The sequence below is a fragment of the Sylvia atricapilla genome, chromosome 1 (assembly GCF_009819655.1).
Source record: "Sylvia atricapilla isolate bSylAtr1 chromosome 1, bSylAtr1.pri, whole genome shotgun sequence".
Taxonomy (NCBI): Eukaryota; Metazoa; Chordata; class Aves; order Passeriformes; family Sylviidae; genus Sylvia; species Sylvia atricapilla.
The window spans coordinates 35,955,873-35,980,868 of NC_089140.1; the positions used below are offsets into that span (position 1 = coordinate 35,955,873).

At 37.0% G+C, this 24,996-nt stretch overlaps 1 protein-coding gene across 3 annotated transcripts in view; it reads right to left on the bottom strand.

The window, feature by feature from the left end:
- Positions 1-24,996, bottom strand: part of TBC1D5 (TBC1 domain family member 5) — a 316,602-nt gene that overhangs the window by 47,249 nt on the left and 244,357 nt on the right. For all 3 annotated transcript variants that reach the window (XM_066319616.1, XM_066319630.1, XM_066319620.1), the window contains 2 exons: positions 10,578-10,663; positions 4,566-4,843 (listed from right to left, as the gene is read on the bottom strand). In XM_066319616.1, coding sequence (XP_066175713.1) covers positions 4,566-4,843; positions 10,578-10,663 — 364 coding nt within the window. The remainder of the gene's footprint in view (positions 1-4,565; positions 4,844-10,577; positions 10,664-24,996) is intronic.

A 24,996-nucleotide genomic window follows, 5' to 3' on the forward strand; every position in this document is an offset into this window, starting at 1 on the left:
GGGAGGAGCCGCAGCTTTGGGGGCTTCGGCCGGAGCACCCTGCTTTGAACAGAAAGGACATGGTGAGAGAGCGCTGTAGGGACAGGCAAAAGGAAACGGGAAGGTTGGATAACCAGTAGTTACAGGCTGCAGAACCCCAGTGGTTTAAAGCGATGCTTTAGATCAAAAGCTAAACTTAACCGAAGAGTCAAAAAACCCCACGTTTTGTCGCTGGTACTTTACAGAGACAGTGTAATTACAGTGTCATTCTGCTGTGTGGGGGCTTCACAGAATGGCCGAGGTTGGAAGACCACGGGAGGTCACCAGGCCCAAGCCCCTCGCTCAAGCTGGGTCCCCAAGGGCACATTACTCAGGATTGTGTCCTGATGGCTTTTGAGTATCTCTAGGAAAGGGGACTCCACACCTTCCCTGGGCAATCTGTTCCAAGGCACGGTCACTTGCACACTAAGCAAGTTCTTTCTCATAGTCAGGTGGAATTTCCTGTGGATCAGTTTCTGCCCATTGCCTCTTGCTCTACCGCTTGGCACCACCAAGAAGAGGCTGGCTCCATCCTCTTCAACTCCTCCCTTTGGATACCATCCCTCCTCTAGCTTCTCTTCTTGAGGCCAAACAGTTCCAGCTCCCTCAGCCTTTCCTCATAAGTGAGGTGCTTCAGCCCCCTAATCTTCTATGGAGCCCTCCACCAGACTCACTCCATGTCTCTCTTATACTGAAGAGCTCAGAAGTTGTATCCTTACTGTTAGAAAGTTTTAAAATTGCCTAATATGTATATTTCTGTGTTTTTTAAAAAGGAAAAAAACCCCCATTTGTCAATCTATGTTTTATTCCTTTAATTTGTACTCAGTTCTGCTATTGATAAGGACAATTTCTTTATCCATATGAAAGCCATACTAATTTTCTAGAGATGCTTCATAAATAATTCTAAATTGAGGGATCATTTCTTTAGGGTAAACGTAGTGACTGTGGAAATTCCATCTGTGTTACAACAAACACCACAGTAGTATTCACTCATAAAAACAGAGTAGCCTGTTGGCAGAACCTTGTCTTTAAACTGGTCCTCTAATGTGTCCTTGTGATAAAGTTGCACTCAAATCAAAAGCCTTTTGGGTTTCACTGTGAAATAACCTAGAAGGAAAACTGTATCTGGCACTGTCAGGGAAGAAGAGAAAGAGAAATGCTTTTTTTCCTTGGCAATACACTGCCATTTGGTAATCAAAGAATATCCAGTTTCTGAATGATGAAGGATCCACTGGAAGACACAAGGCAACAATTGTTCGTTTTTCCCATCTTCCGTTCATTATCAATATTTTTATCTTTCAAAATAACCACCTCAACTGTAAATCAAATGAACTCAATATTTGAATTCAACTTTTGTGCCAACAAATTACTTCACTGTGCAGGATCAAGAGAATGTTTTAATCCCTCTTCTGTTAGCAGACTACCTTGCATAAGTAATCAGTAATGATACTCGATCTTCTTCTGTGCTGAGGACAGGCTGAATGGGATTAATATATTATTAGGAAGAACTGAATTTCCAATTAGGTGTCTGGATACTTCGTTCAGCTGTGATTTGTAATGCTGAAGACTCATCTGGAATTACAGGCTTGCAATTATGTTTTTTTTTTTTTTTTTTTCAGTCTGCTGTTTTTCCATTTGCATTATCTAAATTATATGCATTTTTTTTTTCCTTACAGAAATTCAACAAGTACCAAAACTTTGGAGTGAGAAATAATTACAACTGATTATGTAACCAAATCATCCCTCACTAGAGTATGGCAGCATGAATGGTAGCTGTTTTGTGAGTGGCAACAGTTGAAACAGAGCTGTTAAAGCTGGGGATAGGATTATTTTGACAGTCCTGCAAGGTACTTGTTACCAAGGACTTCTTCACAAAGTAGATCAGCCAATTAATTTAATCTCTTCAAACTTATAAATTTCTGCATATTCATTTAAATTATCAGCACTACTTGAGCATTCAAAACCTGAAAAGACCAATAAGAGAAAAATGGATGACCTATTTTATTGCTTGAAGCCTGTTAGATTTACAGCACTTTGGCCTGTTATACTGTCCAACTGAACATCTGTGAGTATTACATCAGCTGGAAGTGCAAATGTATGTCAATTTAAATCCTAAATCCATGTTTCTGCCTACCTCAGCTAAATAACCAAGCTCCAGGAGGCTGAGGAGAGCTGAACACACAGTGAAGAATAAGAGAACAAGAACAGAAGACAATTAGTGACAGCTAGTTAGTAATTTGGGAGTCTTGTATTTCCAAACCATGCCAAATAGCTTTTAGATACTCAAAACTTACAGCAGAATCCAGAGCTAGAGAAAAGCCAGTGTAGAAGCTAAAAAGTTCAGCACAAACTTGAGTGGAATAAAAGCTTCTGAGAGTCTGAATATATTTTAACTCCTAAATCTCAATGCCTGGGAGAGAAATAGGGCAGCTTCTCACAGCTGCCGAGAGTGCCCTCATTCACTGGATTTGCTGTACAGCTCTTTCTTGAGCTGGTGTTACTGTCCTCCACAGAACACAAAAGACTTACTCTTGCTCTTAAGTGTGATGGAGATTGTGCTGTTTACAAAGGTCCCTGCAGCAAGCTTCAAAACAGTTTTTAGTGTGTCTCCACCATGATGTCATTGCAAATAGGGATTTCTTTTTGCTGAACATTTAAACTTCAGAGAGGATTCACTGGGGAGCCTCTAGAACACTTTCTATTTCCTTTTGGTATTTTTTGTGTCTCTTTAAAAATATAAATTATGGCACTTGCAAACATAGCTGCCATAATTTGAAATTTCTATACAGTTATAGGCAAAATGCTTATAAGTATGTACAGGTCTGGAGCAACAAGCATAGCACTATTATGTAAAACAAAGCTCTGTCATCTGAACCTATTAAAAACAGTATATTTACATTTTTTGCCTTTAAATGACTTCTGCAAAGGGTGTGTCAAATATGGATGGACAGAATACACTTAGGAAGAAGCTGCAGTATGTTTTTTCCTCTTACCCTGAAAATGCTCTATGCCCTACATCATAAATTCTTCATAACTTTACCAAATCTCCATATTCCTGTTGACAGAGCAATATCTGCACAGCTTGTACATGACAATGACCAATCATAACCACAATTTTTTATTCTGATTCTTGTATGGAAAGTATCAGGTGGATTTCCTGATGATACAACATGTTAACTGGCACATACGACAGGCCATCCATTAGCAGCCACATCAGGATTAAGCTACAATCCATTCCATCTATAGAGGTTGCTTCAAATTGTATGCTTTTATTATATTAAGCAGGGAAAGGAAACAGCCACTCAAGGACCACTTTTAAACTCAAAAGGGAAAAGAGAGAATAATGTGATAAGGGAATTATGGCAAACTTAAAAAAAACAATGAAAAAGTCTCTCTGAAACAATACAAGTAATTTTGTTCTACATCTAATTTTACTTTCACTGTTGTGAACAGGATTTGCATCAAAGTTTCACTGCACTTCAGTTTCCCCTCTGCACTGTAAAACCCTTGCTGGGGCAAGTTTTGAGATTCTTCTATAACTGAGAGAAGCTGCATTATCTGGATTTTGCCAAGCAGCTGCAGAGGCCCTTACAGAAGCGCCTGTATGTGTCTGCTCCAAAAGAACAGCTGTATCGTTCAGTTCTGCTCCCTCAGTGTCTGCTGGGCATGCCTTGCATCATGAAAGGGCCTTTGGACCATATGGGTGCCACAGGAAAGAGAAAAAACACCAACTTCAGTTATGAAGTGTTATTTCCCTTCTTTTACACTTCCAAATCTGGTAAAAAAAAAAAAAAGGATGCAATCCTGTGCAAAGGTTCAGGGCAACCAGCACCAGCCCTCAAGCTCATAACCATGACACTTGATGAGTTGCTAAAAGCAGAAGATACTCTTTTGCTCTACATACTCATATTGCCATGGGCTGGCTGAAGATGAAAAGTAGTAACCTACCTTGAGTGTGGCAGAGTATAGCAAAAAACTACCAGAGCTGAGGTTGTGAATTTGTTGTTTGATTAAGCTGTTCTCAAGAAACATAAAAAGAAAGGCTTGAGAAAAAGACAATAGTGTTTGCTAAATAAGGTGCAGAGGGCCATCACAAATTATTAAAAGTTCAAATAACTTCTTAAATTAGCTTCACACATTCTAAAGGGAATACTTTTTTGTTTATTAAGAATTATTCTCTATCTTCCTTCACTTACTATTAGGTATTTAGCTAATACTGTTATGCATGGGATTTTTTTCCATTAACCTGAAAAAACATGTATGAAATTAGTCTTCCAGTTGCATCTAAAATCTGAAAAAATTATTGGCTCAAAAACTTCTTACAGTATTTGTGCATTCTTGAGGTAACACCTAATTCTGTATTGCACTGCAAATGTGCTGTTTTACCTGGCATAGGCATCCTGCCTAACAAAATACTGCTTTTTCTATTTCCTCCAAACATGTAAACACTGATATAAAAACGAATAGAAAAAAGAACTTTCTTCAGCCCTGAAGATGTATGACAAAGCTTCCCTCAGTCATGGCACTGCCACAGGCTTCCCCTTTACCTTTGCCCAGCTGAACTGGCATGCTTTCAGACTTCATCATCCTCTGCTGCTGTGACTGGTGGTGATGGTGGTGCTGCTGCTGCTGGTGGTGCTGCTGATGCTGAGGGGCTTCCACTGTGCTCCTGCTTGGCATTGAAGAGGGAGGGAAGCTGCTCCCACCGGCGGGAGTGCCCACTGCCCCACCTGAAGCCATGGCTGGAGCAATGAGCTTTCGGCCAAAATTCAGTAAGCTGTTGGAGACTTTGTTAATGTTCAGAGGGGCGGCCTTAGCACTGGCACTGAGAAAAGAAGAGGAGAAATCATCGTGTCATTGCCAGTGGTTTAGACAGGCACAGTCATACATGCATTGTTCTTCAAAACTTGGAGATAAAAATACAAGATTTTAATGTTGCAAAGAAGGTGTTTTACTACAGTTGCACTGAAACAAACAGAGACCACAGGGACTGGGCGTGGTATGAATTTTTCCCAACCAGAAATAGAGACATTTTTTTGGTCCTTCTCCCTGAAGAAAGCAGACTAACCCCAAACAAAGTCAGTTTCTATCAATTTTCTTAATTTTTCTTCCTAAACTAAAACAAAGAAAAAATGAGTGACAAAAAGCTATCCAGGCTCCACGGAATGAAAAACTTTATAAAATTGAATTTTTGCACTTATTTGAAGACTGCTTTATTTATTTCTGCTAGATTAAATTCTCTCCAATTTTAAAATTACCTCTCCATGTTTAAAATTACTCAATGCCAAACATTTATTTCAGCAAGCAAAACTAACACTAGACTGTCCTTTTAGGTTGGCGGAGCTAGATGTCTCTTGCTCTGAGTTCACCTTCTGCCCAGCCCAATCACTTCAAGCCAAGCACTTTATAACAGGAGCCTGATTTCTAAAGTGGTTTTGCTGAAGAACTGCTTCAGGGTATAACACATATAGTGAATCACAATCCTTATAATTGTTACTTTTTATTTTTAACTACAGTGGCTGTTTAATTCACTTCAGTTATATGCAACATTAAGAATGAGGAAATTGTTGAACCATTTAATTTGTCTAAAATAAAGAGGCAAAGAACCTTCTAATTCCCAGTGGAAGTGTTCACATAACCCACAGATTAGCAAAGCCATTTCTGTTTGTTCATGCAATAATTCCCTGCCCTATATAATTAATGCTTGAAATACCCTTCACAGAAATATATCACAACCACAAAGACCTTTTCACTCCTGAGGTTTTATTTTACTGATCTGTATTTCCATGATATAAATAGCTGTCCTTTAAAAACATGAAGAATTGTAATTAAAGCAAACACAATCATTGTACTGGGGAAAAATAGCTTTACAATGTTTTGGGGAAGTTGAACTAAATATAAACTACAAATGAATTAATATGGGTAATTTGTAACTTCTTGCAGACACCTGGAAGAGTAATTTTGATTTTGTTCTTCCTATAATTTCTCTATTCGTCTCCAGAGATGGTTTTTTTTTAGAATACACAATACAAACATGCACACACATATAGAGCACATCCAGAAAATAACAACAGCTGAGTTGTTTAGAGTCAGAATAGATACTCAGGATAGACAGAAAAGGAGAGCTATCAGAAGGAAGTACGTGGGCCTGCACACACACAAGATACAGCTCAAAGCTGTATGGAGTGCTTCTGCCATATACTGGTGATGAAGAAAGATGGCATCTAGAATTTTTTAGGAGGAATAGCAGTGCAGAGACTGGGACCAAGTGTTGCTTCCCAATTTATGAAAGCTGGGAAAGAATGAAAGAAAGCCGAATACTAATTACAGGATGTTTCTGTGTCTCCTGATTTTATTGATTGCTGCTAGTGTTACAAGTAGTCTTTCCACAGTCACCTGAGAATGACTGACAAAGTCACTATGAGGAAAGCATCTGAAGAACTATAAATACTGCTGCAAGAGATCCAAATGATTTCAAAAACAAACTGAGTAGTTGTGAGAGACTGAAGTGTTCATGGTTAGTGACTCAAATAATCGCCCATGTGCAAAAACTGCAGGTGCTTTGCTGAGGCCAGGTTTGCGTCCCCCAGCTGAAGGGCAGGAGTAGAGTTTTTGGATGTTTGATGGTTCCTTGATGAGAAGCAGAAATCTGCTGACCTTGACCCTAAAAGAAATCCAGAGACAGCAGTGCACTTGGTCCACGCAGTGCCTTCACTGAGTGATTCAAGAACTGACTGGTGTGTCACAGTGCTGGATCTTTGCTGCAGCACAAAATGGAATTTCTGAAGTTATAGCTGATTTGGTTCCACTAACAGCTGCAACACTCAACACTGCAAACCCAACAATATAAGCACCCATGTGATTGAGCATTGATGGGTTGTTTTCAAAACCCTCTTCTAATTGTCCTGCATGGGTGATGAAGGAACCAAGAAAGACTTGTGGGTTCCAGTTTATTTCAGGCAATTGAATTCCAACACTGCATCTTTAAACACTGCTCAGCTGGCACATGCTTGGAAGGGAGGGCAATACACCTATAACAGTCTTCTGCAATGGTATGAACATTCATCCACCATTGCACAGGCTGTTCAATGAATACTCTCACTCCCTCTGGAAATGAAATTAATTGAAATTCTGAAAAGGTGGGGGAAGCAACAACAGCAGTGTGAAAAGCACTCCATGAGACTGAAGTTGAGATTCCACATGAGAAATATCTGAAGTCCAAACTGTTAAACAACTTTAGCCACTAAGAGATAACCTGTCCAGACCAACCCAAGATTTGTATTCTCTTCTTTTGCCAGGAATGATGACAGCACATTCCCACTGAAGGTGGGAATTAGTCACTCCCCTAAGGGCAGCACCCTCAGGAGTCCAACACTTTGGTCCCCTCAGACCCTCCAGAACCCGGATTTACCAGATGAACCAATTCTGAGTGAGTGATGGCCAGTGGATTTATATGCAAAGGCTCACAGGAAACAGCCAGAGAGATTTGATAATCACTCTTCTCTTGGGCCCTTTTAAATATTTGGTTATTTTTGTGGTAGATACAGGAGGCACAAATGTCAGCATTTCAAACTGCTGCTCGTGGCTTATGTGAGGCAAGAAAATGTGTTGGGTATGTGAATGGTACTCAGTGGATTGCTTCTTTTTAATAATCTGCCTATAGTAGGCTCAGTTCTCTCTTTTCTTTTTATAGGAACCTGGTACCAGATAAGGTCAAGCTCAAAAGGATCTCAATCAGCTGTCAATAGTTGCAATAAATCTTATTACACTGCTGACTTTGGGGGTCATACCAATAAAAACTTGGCTGAGATTCTGAACCCAAACTTTAGTATATTTTCCCCCTCTGTTTACTGAAAACAATCACTGAAGTTGGAGTTTGGGGTGGTACATATTACTCACTCACCTGAAACATTACCTTATAAGGAAGATAAAGGCTTGTACATTGAGTCCTAGGTTTACACTGTCTCTAAGTCTAGAACCTTGACAATCACTAAAAAAAACACCTTTGACTTTGCACAAAAATTGTATTTACTGAAAGTAAGTGATTTACATGGACAGGCCACCTGAGCAACAAAGCCACTGGACACTGAGCTTAATGTATCATTGGAATTGTGATAGCACACAGATGCAGGAAAAAGAAATTATAGAGAGGCTTGTGTAATTGTGTCCAGCAGCTTGCTTCTTTCTTGTTTCTTTATTTTTCAGCTATATTTTGCTTAATAAAAATGTGTCAGTTTTTCTTCTGCACTGTTTGATTTGCTGCTTTGACGTCTATGTACACCAGGACAAATCAGTTTATTTGCATTTTTCAGATGGTTGGAAAGAGACTTTTTGAGAAAAACTTCATTTTACAATAACTAAATAATGAACAATAAACAATTTCCAAGCCTTTATGTCCGTAACATGGTTTTTAGAAATGTTTTCAACAGTGAAATGCAAGAATGTTTTAGAACTACATGACAACTAGAAAGGATAGTTATCACAGCTCCTAATAACCTGTGGTGTGATTTGGCTGTGCTGTGAACTGACACTGCTAATGATCAGCTCAGAATATATAAAAATTAATGAAAAATAAATAATGATGCGACGCTATCTAAATATCTTTTCAAGAGGTGGCTTTCAAAAATGTATTGTGAAGTAAAATCTGTGCAATTTCTCTGAATGACAGCTTCAGAAAATGAACAATAGTGAGGTGCTACATCTCTGGAGGACTTACATTATAAGTCAGCTGAAGTTCAGTAAAATAAGAACAATGTGTCTATTTCATACCATTTGAATGTCTGATATATTAATGCAAAGGATGATTACAGCCATTAAATATGGATCAATCTACATTTTAGCCATCCAAAGGTAGCAGACGTGCAAAACAATTACAAGAAAAATACTGATTGATTTATGTTGTAGAGTTTTGAGCAGATGCATTTAGAAGTAAGGCATCAGTTTAAAAATATGAATATCAAGGAGACATGAATTCCATCCACGAGGCAAACAATTTTGTTTCATCACAATAAGCATCATTGACCTTGACTGTGAATGGTGTATTTTTAAACTAGCAGTAGGAAGATGATTCAATCTCTGCAGTTTTCTGCTAAGATGGAAATGTTTTGTTTTAAACAGTCCTTATTCAAAGGCATTTCTCTTTTCAGTAAGTAATCATTACAAGAGAAGAGAGACAAATATATGAATATGACCAATTAAAAAGTTTTATATGTGATAAAATAAGCAATATATTAGAGATTTGTCAAGATATTTTAAAAATATCACTGAGCCTGTGGAATTAAAGATGAAATAGACCTGGTAGTTGATTTAATCCATCTCTGCTCACTGCAGAAACATTTCCTAATGTTACATCTTCCCGTTTTCTCCCTAGTCCAATCTTAAACAGTTTTACCACATTTCACCTACTCTGAGTGTTCCTGTCTTGAGATGAATTTATCTCAGATTATCTTCTATCTGAATTATTCTAAACAACTTCCCATCTCCTTCGGTATGTATTCTGAGTATATGTGTGCAATTAATTTATATTCCTACATAGATTTAATGATTTTTTTCCTTGGAATTTGGGTTCCTGGCAGGTGTCATTGTTTGGGCTTTATGATTTACTTGTCTTTTCAAAATCCTTGAAATCTTTCTTTTTGAAACTTAGAACAACTTATTTTTCCAGTTTAGGCAACACTTCAGATAATTTTTCAAAAGAATAAATACAAACATTAAGAAAATGCAATAGAACGCAGTAATTTTTGACACCTGCCCTCAACTTTAAAGCCTGATTTATAAAGAAGAAGATGATTTTGCAGTCACTCTATTTAGCTTTAATTTCTGCTTCTTTGTCCCTTTTTAAAAGCTTCTCAAACTACTCCAATTTCATTTTAATTGTTTTTTGAAGTAGCTGATTTCAACAGGATTTGACAGAGATGCAGTGTCCAAAAGCCAGCAAGTTCCCATGAATCAGCAGGCAGAGGGTATAGCTGGGGCCACGTGTAACCCAAGAATCTGCCCGTGACTGTGTCAACTGAAGCATTATGTGTTGTGCAGGACTGACCTGCAGCCACCAGCAGCCACCAGTCATTGGCACCCACCTTGTGGCCACCCAGATAATACAGCCTTGACGAGGAATTTTGGCATTATTGATACAAACCGCTTTTAAAGATGGGAGGAAAAGTTTTGTAAAAATTACTTTCAACTGGATCGACACTAATTCAACTTAACTTAGCTTCTGATACATGGATCCTCCAAATTGCAATTAGGTGCATTATCAAAATTAGTTCAGTTACAGAACTCACACTGGCAATGTTTTACCTGTTTTTAGGATGCATGTCACTGTGTAAAAGTGTCCTCAGCCTCCCTTAAAACTATGCCAGCGAGTGACTGCAACACTATGTGTAAAAACTTCAATTTTTTCATGTAATAATAGTCAAGGGACAGATTTGAAATAAATGTCATGAAATAAACACACGTGCTTCCAATACTGCTTATGTAATTCCTGTTTAGGATAAACGTGAAACATTTTGTTTATGTAAGGTCTTAGTTTGGTAAACATATATTTAGAAATAGCTTACCGGGTTTTGTTCATCAAGTCTGCTCCACGTGCTTTGTAATAATCTAAATTTTGTTGGAACTGGTGAGTCACTGGTCTTGGATTTCGCTAAAAAAATAAAACAAAAAAGTACTTCATTGTAATTTTCTGGGGGATTTTAAGCAGAGACATGAAATATGTTCATTAAAAACAATTAGAAACTTACAGAACAATTTTTTTTCCTGGGACCTTAGTTTTTCAAGGCAGTAATGTCATTTACATCGAAGTGCCAACTTAAAATACTTAACATAACACCACATTCTACCTGTAAGTCCATTCTCTGCTCACAGAAATCAGTATTCTTCCACCTGGTGATGAGGCTATTTGCTGTAGTGTTAACATTCCTAATTAAATCAGTATTTCTTGGACAAGAACAGATACTGATATGATTTCTTCTGCATGTCAGGTATAGAATTTGACAACCTTCAAGCTAAAATGCTATGCTTTTAAAGAAAAAGGTAATAGTATAGAGAAACTACAACAAACAGTTTGAACTGAATACATCCCTATCAGTATCTCTGTTAAGCAAAGAATTAATTTTAGTGAGACAACCTGCACAATCCCACTAGATGGCACACGAAGCCTATTTTTGCTCTCCAAATTTCACCCTACTCAAAACTGAGGCCATGAATAAAGAACTGTTGTCCTAGAATAAAGTGTCTACAGTATGTATTGAAACCAGACTCCAATTGTTATTCTTCACTTCTGACACCACAAAACTCTTTCACGGAATCATGCTGTCTTCAGTAGTTCTGAAATCATCCTTTTGGGATCTATGAATCCACTGAACATTAAACACAGACTGCAGTATATGCATCAAGTGTCTTGATCGAATGCATGAATCCTGAAGGACACTATTTGGTGGGTCAAGTAAATATTTTAAGTAAAATTTTGCATGCAGATAGAAATGAAATAATGGAGCAGTACAGAAAGGCCCTTTAAATATATATATATATATAAATGAGGAATGGCTTAAATAATTTCTAGTGCAGGAGAAAACAAAATGGTATATGTCTGCATTATGATCAGATATATTGTATAAAAGAGATCTAAGTACTTTCTAAGCATTTTCTATAAAGGTTTAATAATTTATTGACCGTTGCCTTATATTCTGATCTGCCTTCGTAAGTCCTGATAGTAGTAAATACTTATAAAAGTTTATAAATGCAAAACCATGTATTGACCTTTCCAAAACTGTTGTTCACAGGTGAAAGCACCTGTTATATTTTTGACAGAGTCAGTCTTCAGTTGTTTCAGTTCACATGTAGTATATTTGCTCTCCAGATTTCATTACGGACTGGAGTATCTACAGTCTTATCCTCTCATTTTCCAGGTACCTACAGATAGCCCTCCTTCCTTGAAAACCTTGTTTCTGGAGGAGGATACCGGACTTGAATTTTAAAAACCGAAACATTCCATGAGCATAAAAGCAGGGAAGAAAATTTATAGAATCCGTAAATACCAAAGGCCAGGATGATTTCTGGAAGCATATTTAAGGGTGGGAAATTCCAGATTCTTTCCTGCCGTTAGACTTAATCTTGTATGAAATGTCTCATTTTCCTTCTTTGAAAACACAATAAACATTTTAAACATATATGTTTGTAATGTTCATTAAAAAATGAATTGACTAAAAGCTATTAGACCACCATTAAAAAATTCTCATCTATCCTACCACCCACACTGTAATGGCTGTTCTACATTTTTCATCTCCTCTTATAAAAACAATGTTTGAATAACTCTACCTATTCATGGAGTTTGAAAGTCAGTCCTCATCAACTGACAGCAATAACAATGAATCAGCTTTAGTTACTGTTGCTCTAGTTTGGTAATTCAATACATTTCTATGATAATCAAATCCAAACTGACGTGATGAGGGTAACTGATGGCTCTGCAACTTCTGTACGAGTAATCAGTGTAACTTTTCTCCTATGAATTAAGAAACTTCTTTCTTTACATGTTTTGAAGGGTAAAGTTGAAGAGTAAGAGATGGTTTAAATAATGGGCACTTCTAAGCCATAAGACAGCACTTTGAAAAGTACAAGTTACCAGGTGCTAGCCAGATTTGAAATTTGCTTCCAATAACTCAGTATCTATTGATGGCAAAAGCATTGAAATTTCTTTTTCACCGCCCAATAAATAATAAAAAAGATTATTACACGTTGCTTCTGAATTAAATAAAAACCCAGAATCAAAACAAGAGGAAAAGATCATGTGGAACAGTATCTTGAAACATATTTATGCAGAAATGACAAGCAATTGAAGACACGAAAAGCTGATCTACTATCTAAGCACTTAAAGTCATTAATAGGAATAACAGCTAACTCGAACATATGAATGAGGCTCAAGCATTACTTTCACAGGGGCCTATTTAAATTCCTGTGAGGTTTAAAGGTATCAAAGAAAAAAGCAGTTTAAAGTACTATTGCATGCAGTGAAAAAAAAAAGCTATCTGAAAAAACATTAGAAATGCAATATAGTAAATGCCAAGGGTTACTACTGCAACTTCTTTTGTAGCATCTCTGAGATATCCTCTCAAAAAATTTCTGTATTTAAAAAACCCTAACCTGATATATATGTTAGCAGACAAGTATCTGTGAAGTATGACCACAGAAAATTTAAATACTTCTTAAAACTGAAATTCAGACACTAAAAAATACGTTGTTTTGAAGATTATGATCTTTATGTCACTGTGGTTGTCCTTTAAGTTTTGTATTTTTTTCAACAATTTCGGTAAGTAGTGTAAAAAGCAGAACAGAAAATCTACACAGTTACAATGCTTGTTCTTTAAGAATTTTCAAGTAATTCCCCTCCCTAAGCATTCAATTTGAACTGTCCCCTAAATTACAACCTGTGTATTAGGACTAAGGACTAAATTTATTTACAGAAAAAATACCTCTGTTGCTTAAAATATTTGCAGCAACCAGTTTTTTTCCTACACAGTACAATTTACAATGATCAAATTTGTATTTTTCATTACTTAAATAAGTAAAGTTACTCCTTTTCTTTTTCAATTTGTGTACATTTTGTTACTAACTCAGATAAGATAATCTTTTTCTTAAAAGAATAATGTTAAAATAACAGTGAAATCAATCCTTCAAATTTACAGTTTGTTGAATTCCTCTAAGAAATTGTGTGAAGGCTGAGGGCATTATACAGATTAACACATATATGATTTTCCCCTGGTAAGGAAAAGAGATCAGAAGTCAGAGAAAAGCTGTCTATGACAATACTAGAACCCCCCTGTTCCTACACCCATTTTGTAGGAGCAGTCTGCTGGATTTATATTTCTTTTAATATTAATGTCTATTTAGAGTGAACATGATTTCAACTGGTAGAAAACGCTCAATTTATGCTTTTAAAAGGACAATGTATGAAATTCACATACAGAAACACATAGAAATTGATGTGATTTTGGACTTTCAAAATGCCTAAAGTCCAAATTAGTCACAGTCCAGAGGGAAAAAAAAAACACCCTGAAAATGTTTCAGCTATCTCAGAGGCACTCTTGCCTCTGAGCCTTTCCTTGCCTAAAAGCTCCCTCTGTCCCCGGCTCATTTGCCTGCTGAAGTCCTCTCCCTGTCCTCCTTACTATTCCCAGCCAGCCCCAGACTAACTAACTCCAATTCCCATGGCTGCAAGGAGGTTCTTGGGGACTTTCTGTTGTCTTTTTCCTCTTCCAGGGACACGGGGCTGAGCTGAGTTATACCCACAGCTGCACGTTTCCTAGGCGAGGGACTGACGCTGTGGTCAGAACCACACTGAATGCAGCCGATTCCCTAAACCTGCACAAACTGCTGAAAAGCAGATTTCCTACCAGCTAAGGATCCTGCTCCATGTGCTCAAATTCCCTGGTAAACCCCTTTTCCTCCCTGGCCTCTGGAGACATATTGCATCGCATTCCCCACGGAATAGACAGGATATAGCAAAGCATGTTTGTGTGTGACAGAAGTCAAAGGCTGTTTTACAACGTACCTGACATCTCACCCCCTGAATACACAGCACGTTTAAGAGTTTACATGCAGGTGCAAGTGGAGGAATCTTGATAACACTCTCCTTTGTTGAGGTAGTTTCTTTTCTCCCTTTTTAGTTTTATTAACAAGAGGTGAAAAAAAAATACAATTCTGCACAAAATTGGAAAGTTCAGAATAAGAGACAAGAATGAAGATAGATTTTCAATATATCTAACAAAAAATGAGACTTATTTTAACAAACATGCTATTGCCTCAATGCCAAGGGAAAAGCATTTGTCATTTGAGAAATGAATTGCTCAGCTGTTTATAAGCAAAAAGCTCTGGGGGAATTTCTCAAGGCCCAAACCACAAAGCATTGCAGGGTTACACAAACATATGTTGCAGGTGTTTTAGGGTAGACAGGTGGGAAAACCTCAGCAACTAAAAAAATACTCCACCTAATAGATTGTATCTGAAACTAGATAACCTTAGTGCAATAGAACAAAACCAAACAAAATAGCAGCAGTGAATTCTACATCCAGGTGCAATAGGCTGACCAAAATAATCATCTCACTAGTGTCAAATGGAATTTTTTAAAACAAATTTTTCTAATATATTATCCAAACTCTGCCAAACACCTATTGCTTCTTCCCCCCAAACTACTAATATTTTAAGCCTAAATCAAAACCCAGACTGAACCAAACATATGTAAAAAGAAGAGAAGGGTCATAATGGAATGTTGTTCTACTTATTTAAACAATTAATTTTAGGGAGCCAATTTTCTCCTTTTTCCCCTCATCAGCTGACATGGCAATATTGGATTTCTTCATAATTCTTGTACTACCTATGACATTTTTGTATTAAAATTCAAATCTTTTCCCTTTCATTTGTTTCTAATGAAAGTTGGGGGATCATGTGACCCTAAATTCAAATAGGACAGAAAGGTCAGGAAAGATTGACCTATTCTTGCTAGATCTTCTATGCTACTTTCTTCATTAAAGATGACATAAGCATGACAAGAATTTTCACTCAGAACAGAGCTGAAATATAGCAGCTGAGGTGTGGGTAAGGAATACAGGTTGTTCAGTTCAGCAGTAGTTTTTCCATTAGGCACTAATAATTAATATGAAGGATTTACTAATTATTACCTAATAACTTGAGAGAGAATTTCACCTTTCCTCTTTTTTTCTTTTTTTGTCAGTAATTTAAGTAGCTGTCTCCATCCCACATGAACACACTTATACAGTGTAAGCAAAGGCTTAATCTCACAGTATACAGTATTTTGTATACTAAACAACCAACCCATCCCCAACTCCAAAGCACCCAAAGCAAAAAAAAACATTCCCCAAACAAACAAACCTTTCTTTTCACCTGCTAATTCTCCTCTTCCTTTATTATACCTTCTGCAGCAAGCAACCTGCTGGAGCACAAAAGGTATTTTATCCACCTATGAACCACTGAGTTATTAGAATGAAAACCCAGTGAGACATTAGATAATAAAAGGTACTATTGCCAATTCAAAAGTGGTTCAAGGCCAAGAACAAACTACCATCTAAAACACAGATTGACAGTCTGTCAACCCTGTGTATGAAAGCAGCACAACATGAAGGTTACACTGCACAGAACTAATAAAGAACTTCCTTTAATCACAGGAGTCAGGAGATCCATGCACTAATATTGGTGTTGGCAAAGGAATGCCATAATCCTCAAACTGGGAATAATGCTTCCTGTTTACATTCTTCAGATGATGCTAAGGGTCTCAACCATGGACCTTGTTATTTACAATGCAATAAAAGCATGAAGAATTATCATATTTAATTGTTTCTAAAGAAAATGAAGGAGGATTTTTTTTTGCCTAAGCAACAAAATCTCTCAGAAAAAAAAACAAAAAGGAAAGAAATTCAGTTAATTGGGTCAAGAATTCAACCCCTGAACTCTGATTAGGCTGAAATAAATTATCTCCAGTTTTGTTACGTGACAATCCTCCATTCCCCTGGCAACTAGAAATTTCAGACACCAGGAAGATATTTTAAATACTGTGCGTTATGGTCTGTTTTTAACTTCATACACACATGCTTTCTCTCACATGGGCATTCTATGACAAGAGATGAAGAACTGAAAAAAAATGACAAGTGAGACTTAAAAATGCTTCAGTGACTTGAATGAAAGAAATTTCTAGTTGTGTATTTTGGCTTCTTGTCCTGACTGCTTGGGAAGCCTTTTTTTATTTTCATTTATAGTATTACAGTATATTGCATTTTAACAGGTAGATCAAATCCTGCCAAATCAGCTCTTATTGATACTCCAGGCAAACAGACTCTGACCTGCCAACGCTGAAGTTCATAACCTGTGTAAAATCCCCATCTTGCGTCAACAGAATCGCTTAAGTACCTTTTAAATCTGCCTCTTAATTTAGTTGCCTATTTTTCAGCTGAACCCTTGGTTTTAAGAAGTAAATTAACTAAATAGTAAGGTATAAATCTGACAGTGTTCAGCTCTACCCCGTGACAGATTTATGCTCTGGCATCTTGCAGCCTCGTACAGTCAAGAACAGGAGTTTTACAACATTGTGGAGGAAAGCTCCAGGCTTTTGAAGGGAACACACAGCAAGCCTTGCTTTAAACCCTGGAATGCTCCAAATTACGAGATTTAAAATATGACATCTTTATGTACAGAAAAGCTACCACATTATGGTTTTATTGGCACTCGTTTTGGACAACCTGCATAACTCACTGATGGCTTTGTGAGTAATGCAGTTATCCGAAGCTTATACTTATACACCCCTTGTAACCATACTTACAGCGTTACATCTTCTCCAGATACATGCTTATACACAAATCTCACATATCAGGGAAAAACAAGAACATTTTACGGTGCTATTTGGTTATTTCCGCTACGAGGAGAAGAAACTGGATAATTCATGTTCTGTGTGTAATGTGCTACGTAAACCACTTGAAAAAGGTCCCCAGGGGAGGGAGAAAAGCTCACACACAGAGCCCCATGCACACACCACACCAAAAGGAATATCATATCCAAGTCTTCTTGTGAAACACAGAGAGAAGCTACGGCCTGGTGCTGCGGGACAAGCAACTCCTTTCATTTAGGATTCCAATCACGAGGAATTATCCTAGAGAGACATTTTCATCACTACTGCTCCTTAAAAAGACAAAGGACAGAAGACATACCATCTACAAACCTAATTTTCCATAAAAAGTTACAGCAAAGGATAAAACATACCAGTTCTATCTTGACAGCATTTTGCTTTTTCAGAGAAATGCTTCCCAATAAAAATGTACTCGAATAGCCTTCATTACAATTGATACACTAATATTTATTATAAAATATATAGGCACACAAGCAGTATATCTGCATTTATATCAGAAGAGTCTGAACTCAAATTCCATCATAATAGATTGGATATGATTCAGTAGTTAATCTTTCATATATTATTGAAAAGTTATGAATCAATTTTTATATAACTCACAGTTCGTGTTTTGCAAATTTTAGTAAATAAATTATGACATGAAGAACTTTTGATTAAGTAGAATCAAAGTGCTTTAAGTGCTTCCTTTTGATAAACTATCTTGCAAACTAGAAATGATTAATTGAATTGTCAGCTTGCATAAGAAGAACCATAATCACCTCACTCTAAATACATTTTATAAGTGTAGTTTTATAAATAACATTATTACTTTTTTAGCAGGGGGTCAGTAGCTTTAGATGACTTTTCAAACAGAAGTAAACCTATCAACTGAAAGAAACAGCCCCAAGAAATTCAGAAGCAATGTTTTATTGGTAGCTAAAGTAATTAAGAACTTAAAATGCTTCAGCTTCTTGCTTTAGCAGCAAGTACAATCAGAATTGCTTTTACTTTGCTACTGAGGAAGTAAACCTGCTCAAACAGAAGGAACAGTTGAAAAATTCTGTCTTCCAAAGAGAGCTTTCTGGCCCATCTTGTCTTGGAGACTTGCTGTCAAATGTTGGCCAAAAGTAGAAACAGTAGTTCCTAACTCACCTTTAGCCATTTCCTTTGAAGGACTCTGCACCTTCCGACCCTCCCAGAACTCAGCAGCCACACCACCCACTCCTTCCTGCCCCTAAGGAGGCCAGCAGCTCTCCTTCCTGCTGGGCCACACAAGATGAGCAATGAGGACAACAAAGTCACCTGGCTGGGCTCTGCCAGCAGGGGACTGCAGCAGCACCTCGCTTGGCCCCACACAGAACTGGAACAAGTCCTTTGCTTCTGCACCATCTTACCTGTGGCATGGCTTTAACTATGACAGGTGTCACTGTTTTGGAAGCTTTGCTTTATTCCATATTATTTCCCACCATATTGATTTAAATGTAATGGTTGTTTAGCTTAGCTGGGTATAGTATTTGTGAGCTCTTACCCACACAGCTGGCCTGTGTGTGCAACACTACAGAGTGAGCAACTTGGGAACTGCGTTGCCATTGGCAATCCAAGAGATCAGCTTTCTCCCTCGAGTGATGACTACTGTCTTGCATATGGTGCTGCAGAATAAGAAGGACTTAGAAAGGTTTCTCATTTGAAAAGTCTTGACTAGATGACTAATCAATCACTTTCCAAGTTTTTTTTTGTTTTTTTTTTCCCTGAAAATATTGCTTGTGAGATACAGGATATATTGAGGATGACTATTTTATAGTGGGTGGATTAAATGGTTAATGTAGCAGTGAAGAGATTGCAATGAACTCTGAGAGAGAGAACAAAGCTATTGTATCACCAGTATTGACCATGTAGCCTTTTTGTAGTCTAAAATGCATAGGTGCACTAGGAAAGAAGGTGTTGAAACAAATGTACAAAAATGAAGCGGATTTTTAATTCATGGTACACTTACTATTTTTATGTGGTACTATGGCAACATGGTTATTCCAAGTAATTTATCATTAAACTCTTAGCCGCCTGTCATACCTTATTCTATTAATGAAACACAATAACTGAATATTTAAATCAATAATTCTTTAAACATAGCATAGACTATTTAATTGGAAAATTAAATAAGTTAAGTTTCTCATTTTAAGAATATGAACATAAACAAAGAGTAAGTTAATATCATGGCCATCATTAAAAAGCTAAACATGTAGTTACAGAAAAACCATTGATTTATTTAAAATGAGATGTTTAGATTACATCTAACCTCACTGTATTTGCAAATGGGAATGTTAGAACATCAAAATGCTTGAGTTCACTACAAGGAATTGAATGTGGTTATAAAAGCAGAGGTCAAGTTTAGAAAGGTGTCACATTTTTGTCCATAAAAATCTATCTACCTTGCATTGAATATGCAAGATCTTGAACTTTCAAAAATTAAGGCAAATAGAAGCTCTCTGTGAATCTCTAGAAGTAAATGCATTTATTTTTTGTTTCTCGTAAGTCCTTTTCTCCCAGATGAAGAGATGTGTAGTTAGCTTTTCTGAAAAACCTCACTTCCTTCATCAATAATATCCCATGTAAAGGTAACCCTCTGTAAAAGTACAGGTGACCTTACTCAATCAGGCAACTCTCCTTACTCAAAGTACAGGCAGCTCATATTGCACTAGGATATCCATTATCCCAGCTTCCTGATAACTTACTTGTCGTGCACCTAACCCCCCCCTCAATGCATTACTGCTCCTGAAATACCAGCCACATTCCTCATGATCAAAACTAAAAAGCAGAAATGTTTGTTCAGAGTCCCCCTCCCCTTGCTGGTACCCCTGTACGGAAGTGGACCCGCACCCCAGCAGTACCTCTGCGTGGAGGTGCAAATTAATGAGCTGCTAATGCCGGAGCAGCGCCAGATCCCGACTTCTGATTGGCTGCAATCTGGTCATTAAAGAGAGGTAATTAATGCCAGATTGCACACACACTGCTAACAAACAAACAAAACAACCCCAAACCTGCTTTTCTCCTGCCACAAACGGCAAAACAACAATACTGACATAACGACAGCGTTCAAAGGACAGTTGCAGCTCTGCAGCAGCACCTCAGTTAATGAGTGTATAGAAAAGAATTTATCTGAAGAAGAAGAAAGTGAAACTCAACAGCCTTTCAGGCACATGAAACCAGCTTGGAGAAAACTATGAGACGGTGGCAGCTACTTAAGAAGAAAATTCAGCTGAAAATAAATGTACAAAGAGTTTGGTTCAAAATTTCAGCAATGTGTTTTCCCCTTGTCACTCATTGCTCGGCTAGTGAATAGTGCTAAAAGCTAGAATGCAGATTTTTCCAACTATTCCTTAATATGAGTGATCATGACTATATTTTATTGCTTAAGTTTTCTGGCAGTACCTGTAATTTCAGTCATGATGAACTAATACGACTTCTTTGAAATGTCATGTATGCCTCTCCGTGGATTTAGCTAGAATTTAATATCATTATATAGCCACTTCCAATGTCAGCAAACAGCTAAAATACAATGTTGAGAAAATATCAGCAGCAGTAACTATAATATTATTAGCGTAAGTCACAAAATTATTTCCATGAACCAAGCACATTCTTTTTTTTCTTTTTTTCTTTTTTTTTTAATTGGTAGTTTATGATAAAAGATTTCTCTACTGAATTAAGCTCCTAAATAGCTTGCACAATGAATGGGACAACGCATCACACTAAAATACCTGAAAGTAAACCTATTTTACAGCAAAACTGAGAATAAATACAGTAAGCTTTCAGACAAAGGATAGTTGTCAGGTTCTTAGTATGTGGTGCAAAACTGTAACATTCTACGTAGTGCTGTAGTTTTCTAATAAGTCATTGTGATAAGGTTAACGCTTCAACATAGAACAACATACAAATAAGAACACCCAAAGATGAAAATTACTTTGCTTATGTTGCTGTATTAGAATTTTATTTGCTAAAGGGTGAAAACAGATTTTCAAAATTCACAGTTAACTTAAAACAATAGTTTTAAACCTTTTATTCCTAGCCCTGGCTGCCTTCAGGAAGGAAAGAACATCTGGTTATTTAAGGAACACAATATGTTCACATTTTCTATGACTTTTGTTTCTAATTGGGTTTTTTAATTTTTTTTTTATTTGAACAACTCTAGTTAGAGCTATGTTTTTTAATCACTTTATATTTTTCCAATGCCCTATCTCCATATCTCTACTTCTTAATTTTGCTGCCTTTGCTGTGAAAATTAACAGTGCTCAATGGTTTTGATAAGGAAAAAAACTGAAGAAAATGAGCCACTCATGGTGTATTAAATATGCAGACACACACCTTCAGTAAATGTTTTTGGATATACATAAAAGAACCTTCCCTTATTTTTTCATTTCACACATACACAATTTTAATAGCCCATTCTTCCATAAGAAGCTCTACTTTTATATTCAGAAGGACTGTAAGTGCATAGAAGTTACTTTAATATAAATAATTGAGGCAATTATCTGTTCAAAGATTAGAAATGTGAAACAAATACTCTGCTAAGCAGGTTAACTTTATCACCCTATGCAAAGACAACAACACTGATTTGAGCTTTTCATTCCACGTTTTCCTAAGAAGGGGAGCTAGCCAGATGCAGAAAAGGCTGAAATTCAATTATCCCGCATTGATCCATACTCATGCCTGTAAAATTAGTATCTCTCAGGCCCGCCCCGCTCAGAGACAGGTGCATTAACTTGTTGTCTTATATTGCAGAGAAGTGTATTTCTCTTCTGTGGCACCGAAAAATATCAGGGATATGGTATCTAAGATGTTCTCTCATCTCAATTGCCAACTGGGGTTCGCAAAGCGAACAGGAAAGCTGCTGCAAGCATTAGGTTAATGGCAAGTACTAATTACTTTTCATATTATTGTTAATACTGGATAATGCTAAGGATTCTGGTAAGGTTTGATTTCACAAAAGGTCAGAAAATTGTACTTGTCCATCTTTAAGAAAAAACTTCCCCCCATCTTTTAAGTACAGCTTTCTTCTGACATTTAGGTTGCTCTCCTGTTGATGACTGCAGCGAAAAGCAGCAAAAAACCTGTGAGAGGCTCATCAAGCCTAAGTTTAGCTCTCCTGGTGGACTATATGAGAAAAAGGAAGAAGGAAATACCTGTTATGCCAGAGCAAGGAAAGAGAAAAAATAATAGATGTTTTTAGATATACAAACCCAGGTTATCTCCAGAATTGGAAGTTACAGATGGAAAAGCTGTACCAAGTTTCACATCCCGTAACAACTTCACCATTTATGACAAGATTGTTCCTTAAGAACCTTTCAGTTTTATTCACCTACCTTCAACATTTTTAGTCCAAATACCCCACAACCTCCCCTCTGTAAGATGACTTAGTATTTACCTAGCTGAAAAAATAGTACGGAAGACAATATATGTAATAGCAAACTAATATATGCCAGAGGTAGATTCCTGTTTCCAACTGGCCATGCCTTCTAAACTGCATTTCTTGTCCAGCTGAAATTTAAAGCTCCAAGGAGCAGACAGCAAGCTTCTCTGAGATATTTGGAACAGCACTGAACATTCTTGGTTTGTTCAACAAATAATGAAATAAGCCACTGGACCATGCAACAGTTTTCCCAGAGAAGTCCCCTGATTTCACATATTGAAACCTAAGCAAAATCCTGGAAGAAATGCCACACAGAAAAGCTTGGCTTGGATAAGGAGAGATAAAATTGTACTGAACCAAATGTAATTTCCTATTAGAAACCAGAAGCTTGTGATGGAGAAGTGCACAGGAAAACATCAAAGGAGGAAGAAAAATAATTAAGCACTGAATTTGTTAATCACCACTTACAAGTTGCACTACAGACTAAAATATCTTTGTCATTTCTTCTAATCTCCTTTTATCTGCACAGGGAATAAGGACAAACTGAATTATTTCTATGCAACTAGCCAAAAAAGAAAAAAAAGTATAATTTTCCCACTTATTTTCCTATATAATCTGTGCACTGACTTTAGATTCCTACAGCAGCCATGATGCCTTGTTGAGTCTTCCTTTTCAGTCCTTTTCATGAATGATGTTGACAGACTTGGAAATGTTTGTGCAGAGGTCTTACAGAACACCAAGACTTCTGTATTTCAGATATATGGAAAAAGACTGAACAAACATATACTTACAGATACCTAAGGGAAACCTAAAGTCACCCCTAGGAAAAGGTAAGAAACAGGTAGTCAAGTCATAGCCCTGAAAATATATTTATTTATCAGACCAGGAGTTATTTTTTAGTTTTGGAATGATCCTTTAGAACAGTTTTACCTCCTTACTGTAAGAAGTCCTGATTCGTTTACGCAGCCTCAATGCAAAGACCCAGTCCAAAATTAGAGGTGGCTGCAAGTCCCTTAGGCTCTTCATTCTCTGGAAATCAGAACTTTTCAACCTTCAGAGTATTTCCCAAGCAGAAAAAGTACAGCTCAGAAATGAGAAACAATTGCATTTTGCCATATTTAAATTGACAAAGCAACTACTACTCTGCATCAAAGAGTTCCAAGTACTAATTCACCTGAGCAAAGGGAGAACTACATGAAAGACATGACAGAACTACATCCAGTATTTATCTGAAAGGTGTTCAAGGCCCTCCTGAGGATGTTAATTAATAGGACACCAAGGCCTTATGAGCCTGACAACTTCATTCTGTTGGAGACAAGAGCAAAGGGAGTGGAATAGTGATTAAGCCTCCTTGTGGCAAGGTGGTGGTTAATTTTTGTCCCCTTCAACTGATAGGATATCCTGTATGCTGCCTAGCATGTTTCAGAGGACAGCTGAATAATTAGGAATCACTTTATTGTTTAACATATATCTTCAATAGATGACAGATTACATATTGAATTTAGATGGATAACTGAGCAAAATTTTCCTCCCTTTGTATCTTTCTTCTAAAAAATATTTCTATCTTGTTTCGCTATGAAAGTACGTAAATAAATGCTGGGCAGTTTGATTTCACGGACTGCTGCCAAAATCTTAAGAAAGATTTCTGAGATCTAACATTAGAAACTTTCTTATACACTGAAAAGATGATACATTTTACTTCTCATCATGAAAGAAATCTTTGTGCCTGAGAGGAATGAAAAAAACAGCTATAAGGATGCAGATTTCTGCAAAAAACTGATAGAGAAAAACAAAGAGACAATTTTTTTTCTTAATACATAAAAGTGTAAACACTGGTACTGAATGAAATTTTGCAGAAGGCAGTCAGAGTGCAGAAGTGATGAATTTTTTGCTTTCAAAGATGTTCTGCATCAAGAAGATGAGGGAAATCAGATTTTACACTGGCAACCTACTAATGGGACATGTACAAAGACAGTTCAAAACCAGCAGCACAAATTCTGCTATCTGCCAGAGATCTGAGTAAGCAAAGATCACTGTGTACAGCTTCATCTCAAGCACTGTATCCACTATATAGTGTCTCCTGTATAGTATACCTACACATATACACATGCCATTCTGAAACAGGAAGAGGTTTTAGTTTTTTAATAGATGAGTACATCAGAAATTGCATGCTAGTAATATGTGGCAT